The sequence below is a fragment of the Canis lupus genome, chromosome 5 (assembly GCF_011100685.1).
Source record: "Canis lupus familiaris isolate Mischka breed German Shepherd chromosome 5, alternate assembly UU_Cfam_GSD_1.0, whole genome shotgun sequence".
Classification (NCBI taxonomy): Eukaryota; Metazoa; Chordata; class Mammalia; order Carnivora; family Canidae; genus Canis; species Canis lupus.
Window position 1 is genome coordinate 25524576 of NC_049226.1, and position 15393 is coordinate 25539968.

General features: G+C 36.9%; 1 protein-coding gene across 4 annotated transcripts in view; it reads left to right on the forward strand.

Annotated features, from left to right (window-relative positions):
* GUCY1A2 (guanylate cyclase 1 soluble subunit alpha 2) overlaps positions 1–15393 on the forward strand; it is a 428485-nt gene that overhangs the window by 202995 nt on the left and 210097 nt on the right. For all 4 annotated transcript variants that reach the window (XR_005359351.1, XM_038536322.1, XM_038536320.1 and 1 more), the window contains one exon: positions 14422–14565. Coding sequence is in view for 3 of the 4 variants with exons in the window: in XM_038536322.1 (XP_038392250.1) it covers positions 14422–14565 (144 nt within the window). In the remaining variant the exon portion in view is untranslated. The remainder of the gene's footprint in view (positions 1–14421; positions 14566–15393) is intronic.

Sequence of the window (15393 nt, forward strand, 5' to 3'; positions counted from 1 at the left end):
ATTGTTTGTAGCATCATCACTGGGTCCTCACGGATCCTCATTCCTGAAGATGAGTCCATCCATAGTCTGTTTTCATTTTAATCTGAATAAAGTGTAACTTATAAAGATGACAGTATTTCTTTCAGTAGCATTGACTCTCCCAATGTTATGACCAACATTAAGAAATGGAACCAAAAATGTTTATTTTTTTATGTTCTAATCTGTCATCCTGAATGGTTTGCTTTCTACATTCAAACATTTTCTTTCAGTGTTGTGACAAATTCTGAAACAGAGAGAAGGGTAAAATAACTTGGATTACCACTCAGAAATCAGAATTGATGAAGTGTCTTGCTGACTTTATCAAACAAAGTGTTTGAGGGTGGTTCTTTTTATCCTTAATGATTTTTAATCTTCTAAAGAGTGGTGGCAGCTGCTCAGAGATTGACGTTTTTGATTTTTACACTACCAGGTGTTATGGACTGAATGTTTGCATCCTCCCAAAGTTCATTTATTGAAACCCTAACCCCCCAATGTAGTGGTGTTTTGAGGTGGGGTCTTCGGAAGGGTAATTTGGTTTAGATGAGGGAAAGACCCCATGATGGAATCAGAGTCCTTATAAGAAGAGGAAGAGACCAGAGTTCCTTCTGTTTCTGCCAAGTGAGGACACAGGGAGAAGGTGGCCACCTGCTAGCCAGGAAGTGTACCCTCACCAGGGAAATGAATTAGAGCACCTTGATCTTAAATAACCAGCCACCAATGCTGTGAGAAAGTCCTGTTTTTTGAGCCATCTAGTCCATGATATTCTGTTATAGCAGCCTGAGTGGAATAAGACACCAAGAAAATCTCTACAAGTCTGAAAAACAGTCTGGAAATTTATGATATAAGTCTCTAGCAAGTTTTCTTAGTATATGAAGCCCATGTTGCTAGGATTTCCTGTATCTGTAAGGATAAATGTTACTCTATGGTATAAGTGAAAGATTTTTCACTAGCCTTTATGCAGCTTATGTTATTACAGAGTGCCTGTCTTTTGTGTATCAATCAGCTGTAAAGAAGTTAAGCTCTGAGCTCACCAGCATGTTTGCCCTTGTCACCAACACCTTTATATCAGGACATTGTGAGAACCTAGCTTTTACTCCGTATATATTTTGCAATTTTAAGTCTACCACCTAGTCAGTGAGTTACTCCAATATGTTAACTTAAAAATTTCACTTAAAAACATCAATTTTTTTCTTTGTGAAAAATTGTCATTACATAATCATTTCTGTTACCCTGAGGCCATTTAGCAGAGGAATTCTGGCAAGCTTTAGAATGTGAACATGTCAGTTATAGTCACATCAAGGTTTGTAATACGTGAGTATAGGATGAGCTTACTAAAATGGAAATTGATCTTCTAGATAGGACAGCTGTCTCTCACTTATCTGATAGGGTAGCCGCAGTGCAATCTGCAAATCTTAATTGGATTGTTTCTGTTACCTTCCTCACCAAACCTCAATTAATGTTTGTTATAGAGCAGAAATGTAATACACAATTTTCTCACTTTTTACCCCTTGAAACACTGATTTAAAAAACGCAAATCCCTGAAAACAAAATGGAACTTAAAAAGTGGAATTCACATATACTAAATATAAACTGTGTTCTAAACACAGTGCTGAATGCCTTAATTGGGGTATCTTATTTATTTTCCAGAAGAACACTATTTCATTGGTGTTCTTTCATCCCTTTTGAAGATAAGTTTTAGTAAGTGGCAGAGATGTCATTTGAATTTAGATCTGATTCGGCTAAAAGTTTATATTGTCGAAAACAGTGGTTGAAATCATTCATGTTTCAGATAGCTACCATTCCTAATTAGATGCAGAAGTAGGACCAAAGATTGTTCTAGCTTTTATATATGTATATTTCAGAAATTAATATCCTGCATCCAGTAGTTGATAGTCACAAGACAAATTTCATATTGTTACAATGAGAACATTGGGTATGTCACAGGACTGTTGAAAGAGCAATGAAAACTAATAACCAAAACTCTTTATTATGAACACGAGGCTCTTGAAATAATAGTTGGGGGATGAGTTTGAGTTTTTAAATTGTGATTTGAATTTTAGCCTAGAGTTAAGAATATAACTAGGTCTCCTTTTTTTAAGGCAAATCTGTACTGTTTTTTAATATGTGTTGGACTTCATAAAGACTCATTCTCTTTGGTTCTAGGAAGCTAAAGAGAATCTTTATGCAGAAGTTAAAAAAATACTTTAAGCACAATAGAATATCCTTATGAAAGTTAGTGTTCCCCAAAATGAAAGAGATTGGTTAGAGCTCTATGTTCTGCTCACTGGACTGAATCAAACACAATCTACAATGGGATAGGTAGAAGGAAATCTCAAAAGGTCACTTCATTCCATGAGATTCTACAATTCTAAATATTCCATGTTAGAGCTATACGTAGTTGGCTAGGAAAATGTTCCCAAAGTGAAAATTAGCCCTGATGATTCTCTATTAATAGGTTATTCATATATGGCAAATTTGAAATTATTTAGATTTATTTTTTAAAGATTTTTTAAGGTGGAAAAGTGAGATTTAACTTTGTTTTCTGAAATTCAGGTATTTGATTATAAATGTATGCATATTTTGATGCATTTTTCAAGCCTTGAAATTGTTAATAGGACTTTTAATAATCTAGAAAACTAAGAAATCAGCTGAAACAAAATTCTTATTGGACTGCTGGTCCAACTATGTGTGTGCATGCACCCACATGTTAGAATGTATGAAAGCTGCCTATTAAGATAATGCTGTTCTTAAGATAGTCCAAAGTGTCATGGAAAGAAAACTTTGTGCTTCTCCCATTTTCCACTTAACCTAATTTCATTACTCATGTCACTGCCTCATAGTAGGGCATATTTTAGCCCTCTGATGAAAGGAGTTTCTGTAACTCTCCCAGGGAAGCCAGATTAGACTATTGAATTTGCTTATGACTGTGCAGTGACATTTAAGCAGAGGGGGAAGCATATTAGATATCAATCCTGAAAAGCTAATTTTAATTCTTTGTTACTTAAGTTATATCACATACCTGTGCTTACCTTCTGCTTCTACAAAGTGGGAACTGTAGTACTGATCTAACATTTTTGTTGCAGTTGGCACATAAATTGTGCTCAGTAGATCATTGTTGTTGGGATTTTTTTCTGTCCATAAATTCAAAGTAATAACACTATCTGCAGTAAATACCTTGTGAATTAATAAACAGTGCAAGCAGCTGACTCCATCCTCACTGAAAAGAAAGAAGACCAGGGACACCTGAGTGGCTCAGTGGTTGAGCGTCTTGGCTCAGGGCATGATCCCAGGATCCTGGGAAGCTCATGAAGCTCCCCCCGGGGAACCTGCTTCTTCCTCTGCCTGTGTCTCTGTCTCTCTCTGTGTGTCTCTCATGAATAAATAAATAAAATCTAAAAAAATATATATTAAAAAAAAAAGAAAGAAGACCAGGGCTAAAGAGTGCCATGGGAAATTTGCTATGAAGGGAGGGAAGAAGAGTGTCTGAGTCCATTTGGATTGGTGTAACAAAAATACCAAAGACCAGATAGCTTGTAAACAACAGAAGTTGTTCTGGAGTCTCCTGGTTCTGGGAGGCTGGGAATTCCAAGATCAAGGTGTCAGCAAACTCAGTGTCTAGTGGACAACTGGTTCCATTGATGGCTGTCTTCTTGCTGTATCTTCACATAGTAGAAGGGACAAGGATGCTTACCTTCTGTGGTCTCTCTTATAAGGACCCTAATCTGATTCATGAGGGTAGAGCCCTCCCAAAAGTCTCTGATCATTTCCCAAAATTCCTATATCCCAATATCATTACACTGGGGATTAGCTTTCAACGTAGGACGTTGTGGGGAACATAAACACTCAATCTACAGTAGACATTGATATTTTGTTGAATGCCTACTATGTGCCAGATATCATGCTAAGTTTCTTTATATATGCCTATTGATTTATTTTTATCTTCAACAAATAATTATTGACCACCTACTGTATTCTACATGCTAAGCTAATAAGCATTGGAGCATAGTAGTACTTAAGGCAGACATGGTCCAAATCCATAGATGCTTATAACTGATTATGGGGGTTGAACATTAAACAATAATTACATAGACAGTTAATAATTAAATAAAATTATGGTTATCACTGGAGAGGTATAAAATTATTTAATCTTTTCAGCAGCCTTGTAAAATAGATATTATCTGCCTTTCACAGAAGATGAAAATGAGATGAAAATGAGAAAATGTTATAAAGAACTTGTTTGAGGTCACAAAGATGGTGAATTTAGCATTGCTCAGGCTTTTTCCATTAGAGAAGGGTGCTTGGCGAGGTCTCAAGACTTTCTGATCCTACGGAGGTCCATAACTTTGACCAAAAACGTTTACCTATTTATACCTTAGAGAAATGTTTCTTGACCACATACTGCATGTCAGGCACCACATGTAGTAGTGAGCTAAGTCAACATGACACCTTCCTCCATGAAGTTCACAGTCTAATGATGAAGACAGTGATTAATCACTACTCAAAAAATATATTAACTACCATAGAATGACTGAGAAAAATTACATGGTGTTAGCCTGTGAGACACCTGATTTATTCTGAGAGCTCAGGAAGGCATCCCTGAGAAGATATCCTTTAAATAGAGGTCTGAAGGATGAGAAGGAACTAACTGGATAGGAAAGATGGTGGGAGTCGAGGATTCTATGCAGTGGAGTCAAGGTATGTAAAGACTCTGAGTCAGAAAGGAACATGATGAAATGGGAGCAACTAATGAAGATCACCATGGTCTAACTTAAATAATGCAAGAGTAGCACAAGATAGAGATAGAGAAGTATATAGGAGCTAGAACCTATAGGTGTTTTAGCTATTCTAAGAATTTTGTTCTTAATTATCAGAGCAAAATGAAGTCATTGAAGGATTTTGAATAGAGGAGTGACACAAGTAGATTTGCTTCATAAAAATCACTTTAAAAGTGATGTGGGGCATAGATCTGAGGTGAGGAGTTAGCAAGAGCAGAACATAAGGATATTATTGCTGTTGTTCAACTGAGAAATGTTGGTAGCATTACCTGGGCTGGCAGGTGTGTATGAGAAGCTTGTGTCAATGTTGGAAACATGATGGAAGTGGTTAATTTTGTCTACTTAATGGAAATACTTCCATTATTCATGCAAATCGCCTGATCATCTGAATATATTCTGATATATATAGGCTAAATCTGAGTTGCTTGCTAACAATAACTTTGATGTTGAAAGATAATTTATACATTATCTTTATTGACCTAGCTCTTAATAGAGGTGTTTATAATACAGTTTGACTCAGTCATAATTCTCTAAGCATCTAGTATGTTAGCACTCTATTAGCCCCTGCAGGACTTAAAAAGATAACTAAGATATTATCCTTGCCTTCAAAAGTAAATGACCTAGTAATCTAGACAAGATGAGAACAAAGTATAAAGACAAATGACTGCAGTGGCAGATATGCTAAAGTCAAGTTTTACTGAGTTTCTACAAAAGAAACCATCAAAATGTCTTTCATAGAGCCTTTACCATTTTGCATTCCCAACAGCAAAGAATGACTTCCTGTTGCTTTAAATCCTTATCAGCATTTGGTGTTTTCAGTGTTCTGGATTTTGGCATGTAGTGGTGTCTCATTATTGTTTAATTTGCAGTTCTTTGATGACATATGATGTGATGCATCTTTTCATATGTTTATTTGCCATCTATGTTATCTTTTTCGGTGAGGTGTCTGTTAAGGTATTCGGCCCATTTTTTAATTAAGTTGTTTTCTTATTGAATTTGAAGAGTTTCATGAGTCCTTTATCAGATAGATCAGTCTGATATCAATATTTTCTCCCAGTCTCTGTCTTGTTTTCCTATTCTCTTGCTATTATCTTTTACAGAGTGGGAGGTTTTAATTTTAATGAAATGCCATTTCATTTTTTCAGTTATTTCTTTCATAGATCATGTTTTTGGTATTGTACTAAAAATATATCACTGTACCCAAGGTCATCTAGGTTTTTTCCTATCTTCTAGGAGTCTTATAGTTTTCCATTTTCCATTTAAATCTTGATCCATTTTGAGTCAATTTTTGTGAAGTTCTGTGTCTGTGTCTAGATTCATTTATTTCGCATGTGGATGTCCACTTGTTTCAGCATAATTTGTTGAAAGACTATCTTTGCTCCATTGTGTTGCTCCTGCTCCTTTGCCAAAACTCAGTTTCCTATATTTATGGGAATCTACATCTGGCTTCACAGTTCTGTTCCACTGATGATTTGTGTATTCCTTCACCAATATCATTGTGTCTTGATTACTATAGCTTTATTGTAAGTCTTGAAACTATTTACTTTTGTGACATCAACTCACATTATTTAACACTCATTATATGTTTACTGAAGATAAAGCAGACATTCACTGCTCTCCAGGGACAATGTTTAAGGTTCTAGCAAATCAGGAATCCCTTTTCTTTAAAATAATAGACTCAATAATTATTTTATAAAGAGAATGGATGATTCAAAGTAGAACAGTAATTCTGCGTATAAACATGGTGGTGGGAGATACAGAATATATGCAAAGAACTTCGAGTCATTCATTTTTATTGGAGCATAGAGTAAGTTAAAACGGTAGAAAGGGTGCCCTGTGACAGGACAGACTACTGGACAGCAGAAAGAAATTTTCAGTTGTCTGCATCTAACTTGAAGATTTAGAAAGAAATTTTGACTATTTCAATATTTTTTTTTGTTTGCATGACCCAGTATTTGATAACTTTTATGGTAAAACCTGGGGCCTGACAACAGCATTTTCCACATGGTTGAAAGTGGAGTTTACATTGATGGATCTATTGAGCATTTTATCAGGAAAAGAGCTTTCTTTGATAGGCAGTCATTTGGAATCTATTTTCCCTCATTTGGGAGTAGTTCCCAGGCCAAATCACCATTCTATTTATATCCATGACCTCCTTTCCAGTGCTGTATCAGCTGAGCGCTGTAGAGACATCCTTAAAAGAAGTAGTATTTGGGTCAGAAAATCAACCAAAATGAGTATAATTAGACATTTTTTTTAAATGAGGGATTTTTTGAAGTAGCTTTATCAGTAAATCCTTAGTTAAAGTTGTTTCCATTTGAACTGCTAAGCCATTATACACAATTGACTTGGATATATTTAACTGAACTCAAACTTTCTTTGGATCATTGAATACCCACTGTGCCAAATGACTCTTTGAGTTTTAGGTGTGTTGGCAGGGTGGGAGGGATGTCTGGGCTAGGAGTTGTAGTTTAAAGTTCCGATATATAAAGAAATCCCTGGAGAAGTTTACTGCCTATGGATAGGGTGGAAGACAAAGCAGGAGTATATGGAAATTGCTGGGGTACAAGAGTAGAAGTGCTTTTCTTTTCTTTCTTCCTTTCAAGAGCTCATTGGGTCTTTAAAAAAAGGTGTATATTTGGTTGAGTGTTGTAGTGTTTTTAGCTCACATAATGTACCAGAAGTCTCCAAACTTTGGAAATCATAAAATATTCCTGAGAGCATGTGAAAATGCAGATAGCTGGGTATTACACCTATATTTTGATTTAGTAGATCTAGTTGTGACACCTCGGGGGATCTCATTTTTAACAGGTACTCTCTGGGTGATTTTTATGTAGGTGGTCCTGAGTTTTGCATTTAAAAATTTGACAATTCCAACCTATAATTGTAGAAATTAGACGCAATTTAAAGCATTCAATAAAACTATTAAAGACCATCCTACTACTGTGCGAGGGTCCACAGATATAAAAAGTTAAATATCTAGGAGAGAGAGAATATAAACACACACACACACGCACGCACACATGCATACACACCCTCATAAACCAGCATGATACTGTGCTAGAGAGAGAAATTTATCCATTGGGTATGTGAATGCCAGTTACCCAGAAGTAGGGAAAGAAAACTTGAAAGTGAGGGCTCCATCTTGAGATAGCCTTTGTTTGTCTAGTTTGCAGTGTTTGGAATGTGCCCGAAAAACTGTGTACCCACTAAAGTAGAAATAATTCCTTCTCTTTGTGAAACATCTTTCAAAATAATGAGCATATCCATGATGTTTTCAAGGCTTCAAAAGAGTAAATAAACCTGGTTTCAACCCATCCTCTGAGTCAGGATCTCTGAGGATAATCAGGCTGTGACTTTAAAGCTACCCTGGGGAAAACAGCAGTCCACTGGTAGAAATGACAGGAGACTTTAGTGCACATGACCTTTTATTTTCCGGAGAGTGTGCAAAGAGTGTCTGTGGATGGAGACGCCTCTCTCTGAAGTGCCAGTCTGGTTAATGACTGTGCCAAATGAGGACTTTCAGTTCCTGTGCAACAAGGGGTAACAGGGATAGAGAGTTAGAAGTATTATGAGGTTACTCTAATGACTCATCACACCTTAGTTCTTCTTGCCAATGATGGTACAGGACCTTTGCAACATTAACTCTTTAATACATCAAGATTATTTCCAGAATATCAACCTTTAACATCATAAAATAGGACCCTATAATGAAGGTGCTTATATTTGATGACTATAAGATTATTTACAAAAACTAAAAAGGACAGCTTAATAATTTTGCTTTCTGTATATTGTATAAGAAAGGGATAAATACATGGAGGTGGATTCCCAATGTAGTGTCTAAATGAATATGCTAAGGAGGTGTAGGCTGCTTCTTGACCCCCATGGGAGATAGAGGCTTTTCTTGCTCAGTTGCAGTTACTGTTCTGTCTAATCCCAGGAACTAGGATCATTGGTGCCCCCTCCTTTAGAGTTGGGTGGCAGTGGTGTGGCAATAGCCAGGTTATCCCATCCTGCCAGCCATCACCTATGAAGTCTCATTTTTGTCCTACACCTCTGGAACTGGTGAGTGACCTACTTTCAGGAGTAAAGCCCCCACCACCCTGGGATCATGACTTGAGCCAACAGCAGCCGCTTAACTGACTGAAGCCACCCAGGCACCCCCAGGGTCTTCTTTTGAACAAACTCTTACTGTAGAAACAATGCTATTATTAAAGGATATGATGAGGTCAGATCTTCTGGACAAGTGTCATTTATTTCCATTCTAAGCGTAGGCTCAGGAATCCCTGCTCTATGTCCTTCATCTGCAGGAGCAAGACATCACCTGTCACTTCTTCTTCTTCAGACTACAGCCTCCCTGAATCTGACACAACTGCTATAATTGCTAAAGGGGAACTGTGGCCCAATTCCTATAAAACTACCTACTGTGTGAAGGGAAATCAGACTACTTTCTGCAGGACAGCCCATGGAGATACTCAAGTTATTTGGGTACTAGTGTGATTAACTTCTACCTTTGGAAATTGTTCTTGCTCAAGATTACTTGCCATCAGTTGTTGGACCTCTGCTTGGTCAACAGTGATGTGTATCTGCTGGCCTCTCTGATCTGTGGCTCACCTGCTCCTTCAGCTCTCTCATCCTCACGATATAGCTTTTATGGACATGGCCATCATTTTGTCTAAGCCAAGGAAATGATGTTAAAGACATTCATCTACATTTGTCTCTGTCAGAGCCTTCCCACCTGCTTCTAATGTAGCTACTTAAGGATCATATTTGAAGAAGATCATTGTATCTTCAAGAACCACAATCTCAATAACAATGAAAAGCTGGGTTCATGTGTAATGTCTGTGGCATGTTGCTTATATTCCAGGGGATAATTTCATGGCCTTAAGACCTCTGTTTGGCCACCACGACCTGAATTTTCATCACTGGCCCGGAGCCCTTTCACCCAACCTGCTGAGTATCTGGGTAAACAGGGACATTAACAGCAGAGAGCTGCTGACCCTGTTTGAGGTTAAGGGCAAAATGTAAGGGACCTCTAAATCTAGCCAAGTCCAAAGTTTTTCCTGCTCTTTGCTACTGGTAAGACTTCATGAAGGCCTGTGCCATGCTCTACCTTTTCTGGCCATCCTTTTGGATAATTTGTGTCCAGACCACCAGCAACCCCACTGTCTAGTTTCTAGGTGATGGAGAACTTCCCAATCACCTGTGGACTCAGGCTCCCTACCAACTACTAGAAAATTCTTGTCTGGCTCTTTTCAGTCATTCAGGAACCATACCTAATGTCAGATAGGTGATTGGGCTGGCACATGTGGCTCCATGCTTTCAGCAAGGGTGATCTGATATCGGGTGATTGGCTGGTAAGTGTGGCTCCATGCTCTCAGCAAGGGTGAATATGGTATCCTTCCTGAGAATCATGTGTTTTTAGCCATAGCTAATGAGCCCATGAAGAATGTGTCATATTTCTTAGCCCCCCTTTGCCCACCTGATTGTGATGGCCTGACCAAGTGCTCTGTGAGATGCCAGGAGAGAAAAGACATGTTTCATTTGTAGGCTTCATCTGTCTACCTATACCTCATCCCAACACCTCTCTTCTCTTCTCTGTCTCTCTTTCTCACCCTTCTTCTCTCCTTCTTTATCTGTTTCTAATGACTTTAGGGATGAAAAACAGAAAGTAAACAATTAGACAGCAGACTTTAATTTGCTTCTCCTCTTGATGATATCTAGAGGGAGAGAGGGAAGTTGTCCAGTAAGATAGGCTGGTCAGAGCTTTCTGATCCTCTGTTTCTATGATCCCTCCCCAAGCTTTCTTTCACAAGTCCTAGAAAGTTCAAAAGAAGACAGACCCAGGACTGTGAGATTGAAGGACTAAGGTGGGTGTGAGTCCCATGGAACAGGAATTATTCATTATCCATTATATGCAGTGTTCTTTTAGGCTAAGCCTAGCCAGTACCACAACACACACACATTCCTGCCTCCTCACTGTGCCCAGATTTTCAAGAAAACATGTAGATATGTCTTGAGCATTAGCCTGAAGAGGAGGGTAAAGAATGTTACAGGAATGAAATTCTATTAGGAACTAAAATAAATTATTTTAAGTAATTACTTTAAAACTAAAGTAAATAAAAAGAACAAGTAAACAGCTCTAAGGAGTTTATCTACACCACCTTTATTGCTGGAATATTGTGAAGGTTTTTACTATAAAGGATTAAAAAGATAATATACCAAGATAGGTAAAATTTTACTATGATAAAAGCATCTATAATATGTGGAGCAACAGTTGTACATACTATTTTTAGTACATAAGCCTCCTCTTCTATATTGAGAAAAGGATGCGAAGACTATCTTTTCCATCTCCATGATTAGTTTAGCCATCTTTATATGTCATTCAAGAAGAGGTTGAAGATGCCAAAAATAAATAAGATGCACTATTTTTAGATGGTGTCTGTTGTACTTAAGATTGTATTTTTTAAAAATATTGAGGCAGATGTAAAGGAATTCAGAACACACTCAACTTTTTGGACTGTTGTTTTGTTTCAGTATATTTACAATGTCCACTTGTTTAATTGGTTTAATTCAAGGAAACAACCTCAGGAGTAATTGTAATGCATATATAATGTTTTCACTTTTTCTGCTCCCTGTGAAGCAAAATCGACTAATGCTTTTGAAGGTAATCCACTAAAATTTGCATATATGCTTAATTCTGCTAAACTTGCACAGACCCAAATTAGATAAAAGGAAAGGGGAGAAGAATGGAACTTTTGCAGAAAGATATAATACTAAGGTGGTAGCATTTCTGTCAAGATTTTCATGTTAAGATACTGAATATATTTGTAAGGAATGAAAGAAACATGTATTACCTGTACTTTACAGACAGTTGGGTGTTTGGAAAATTTTAAGCTATTACTATTTGTTCATGTACTTACTAGTGCTACTCCCCCAGATATTTCTGGCTGGTGTCTGGGCACAAGAGCAGTTGAATTTTCCCATCCCCTTTATGTTAAGCATGGTCCTGTGACTTGCTTCAGTGAATGAATCTTAAGAAGCTTTATATGTCACACCTAAGGTGAAAGCTGCAGGAGCTAGTGTACACTTTGTTAGAACCTCTCTTTCTTTGCCACAGCAATCAGCCCCAGGTGGGGAGGTTCTGGTAGCTTTGTTCCTAGAGTGAAGAGACATGGCACCGTATTTCTTCTGTCTTCCGATCCCTTAACCCACATGAATACATAGCATGAATCAAAAATAAGCCTTTGTTATTTTAGGACATGCAGATTTGGAAGTTATATTGTTATTGCAACATAATCTAGCCTAGCATAATGGAAATATCTTTTAGAATTTTTCTGTATGTTGAATATTTATTATTGTGAGAATTGCACATCTTGATATGGGCCATTATTTTTTGATGTCTGTTTCTTGCCTAGTTCTTGATACTATTGTTTCTGAGCTTTAAACTGACTTCAACTAGTTAGAAACTAAATAGTATAAGAGCTTGCATGATAACATACAGATTTTAATGTGAATTTGTTCTTTTGTGTATACATTTATCTTCTACTTTATTAGATTTCCGTTATCCATTGGTAATCTATTGGCCCATCTTCTCCATACCACTACATTACACACTGCTAAAAGGGAAAGTGCAACATATAACTAAACCTGTCTTATGGTACAAATTCTAAAAAATGAGAGAAAGACAAATACCATATGATTTCACTCATATGTGGAATTTAAGAAACAAGTGAGCCAAGGGGAAAAAAAGACAAACCAAGAAATAGACTCTTAGCTACAGAGACTATACTGATGGTCATCAGAGGCGAGTTGGATGGGAGGATGGGTGAAGTAGGTGATAGAGATAAAGGAGTGCACCTGTTGTGATGAGCACCGGGTGATGTATGGAAGTGTTGAATCACTATTTTGTACACCTGAAACAGTATTACACTGTATGTTAACTGGCATTTATATAAAGCCTTTTTTTAAAAAAAAAAAGTGTTCAACTTAGTGATTTCACAAGTTAATACTTTATGCTGTGTTCACCACAGTGTTGCTACCATTTGTTCCGTTACATTAGTATTACAATAACACTGTGTTCCTTATACTCCTTTTATTCCCTTGACTTACTCATTCCATAAGTGGAGGCTTCTATCTCCTCGTCCCCTTTACCCATTTTTACCTACCACCTCCCCTCTGGCAACTAACAGTTTTCTGTATTTATATTTCAGCTTCTGCTTTTTGTTTGTTTATTCATATTTTTAAGATTCCACCTGTGAGTGGAAGCATATGATATTTGTCTTTCTCTGACTGACTTATATCACTTATCATAATACCCTCTAGGTCCATCCATGTGTCTCAAATGGTGCAATCTCATCTTTTTATGGCTCTATAATATTCTTAGATGTACATATCCCATATTTTAGACACTTGGGTTGCTTCGGTGTCATGACTATTGTAAATAATGCTGCACTAAACATAGAAGTGTATATATCTTCTCAAGTTAGTGTTTTCCTTTTGCTTTAATAAATACCCAATATGGAATTATTGGATCATTTGACATTTCTATTTTTAGTTTTTTGTTTTTTTGGTTTTTTTTGAGGAACCTCCGTACTGTTTTCCACAGTGGCTGCACCAATTTATGTTCCCATCAACAGTGCATGAGGGCTCCTCTTTCTCCATATCCTCATCAATACTTGTTATTTCTTGTCTTTTTGATTTTGGCCATTCTGACAGGTGTAGGGTGATATCTCATTGTGGTTTTGATTTGGATTTCTCTGATGAATAGTGATGCTGAGCATCTTTTCATGTGTCTGTTGACCATCTGTATGTTTTCTTTGGAAAAGTGTTTGTTCTAGTCCTCTGTTTGTTTTTAATCAAATGATGATGATGATGATGACGATGATGATGATGATAATGATGATTATCATTATTATTTTAGTGTTGCGTTTTATGTTTTCTTTATGGTTTGTGGATATTAACCCTTTACTAGTTACATCATTTGCAAATTATCCAAAATCTACCACCTTTACTTTGGATAATTAGAGAACTTTCCTCTGAGAAGAAGTTGTGCCTAGTTTTATACCATGCCATATGCTTTGGAAATTTGAGGATTTTAACTTAAATACTTAAAATATTTAACAAAAGCAATGGCTATTCAGAATGGATGCTGACAATAACATTAGAATAGGGTCTGAAAAGACTCTGCCAGTGCCTGTTAACTCTTTAATTGTAAGATTATGGAGGGTTTCTGCACATTAATTTCTCACCTCTCAAATATAACCAATATTGAAAATTTGAAAGAGACAAGACAGTGGCTTTGTAAAAGGTCATTATTTGAAAATTGTTCAGGCAAAATACTGGTAATTCTTTTTTTGTAGAGGATAATTATTCTGTTATTCCAGTTGTTCCCAATTTCAATGATCATCTATGGTGATAGCGTTGACAAACAGCCCCGGAGTGAGATGTTAGTATTTGACTATGGCTGTTTGCAAACTCTGCTGTGATTACACTCAGTTGTCTAATTGCTTAATTTATTGATGTTTTGCTGACATGTTTTCAGCAACATTTGTGATTGCACATAACTAATCATTTCTCTTCTGGCTCATTATCATATGTTTGCATTTGATTTGTCTGATGGCTGCAGGTGGAAACAATAGGTGATGCGTACTGTGTTGCTGCAGGACTCCATAGGAAAAGCCTCTGCCACGCTAAGCCCATTGCTCTGATGGCCCTCAAGATGATGGAACTTTCAGAAGAGGTGCTGACACCCGATGGAAGACCAATTCAGGTAACTTTTCTACAATTTGGTTTGAGTAGTAGCATACCTTTAACTGAAGGGGCAAGAAATTCCCTTCTGAGTTCTACTTATGTAACTTACACTTTTAGACAAGTAGGGTGCTCAAGAAGGATGAGAAGGATGAGGGGTTAACTAGAGATAACTCATAGATCTGGGAAAAGAGCAAATGGAGTAAGGTCCAAAATGGAAAAAGGTGTGTGAAAGGCTCATCACCATGGAGAAAAGAAAGAGCTAAAGGATTAGACCAAGGAAAAACTTGTCAGTGACCAACTTAACACTACTAAGCAAGAACAGTAGTGACAATCAGAGTCGCAGAGATAATCCATAAAAGCATAAAACAAGGAGGCAAGAAAATGGAGGATTTGAAAAACTTCCTTTGGGTAGGTGTTCTTTATGAAACCTCAGCACTCAGGGTTAATTCTGCATTTTTTTAATGTGACAGAGCTTGAAGGTTGGAGTCCAGTAACTGAGGAAATTTTAAAATGTTAGAAAATTACCTCCTGGTATATTGTACTTTTTTGGTACTGATGGCTCTCCACAATCTAAGATCTATCTCTAAAAACTGATGAGGTCATCTACCTCTAATCTTGCCAGGATACAGTGGATCCCAGGAGTATTGTCACTGTGAACTCTTTTAAACCAGAAGTTGTGTATTTGGAGAAGTAACATGAATGTAAAGCAGCCCTTTTATAACAGCTCATCAACTTTAAATTAAAAAAAAAAAAAGAAAGCCTCAAAATGTAGTACATTCCTAATTCTGGAGTTATGGCAAATTAGATTTTCTGAATGTCCTTTCTGACTAAAATTATTAAAATGCAT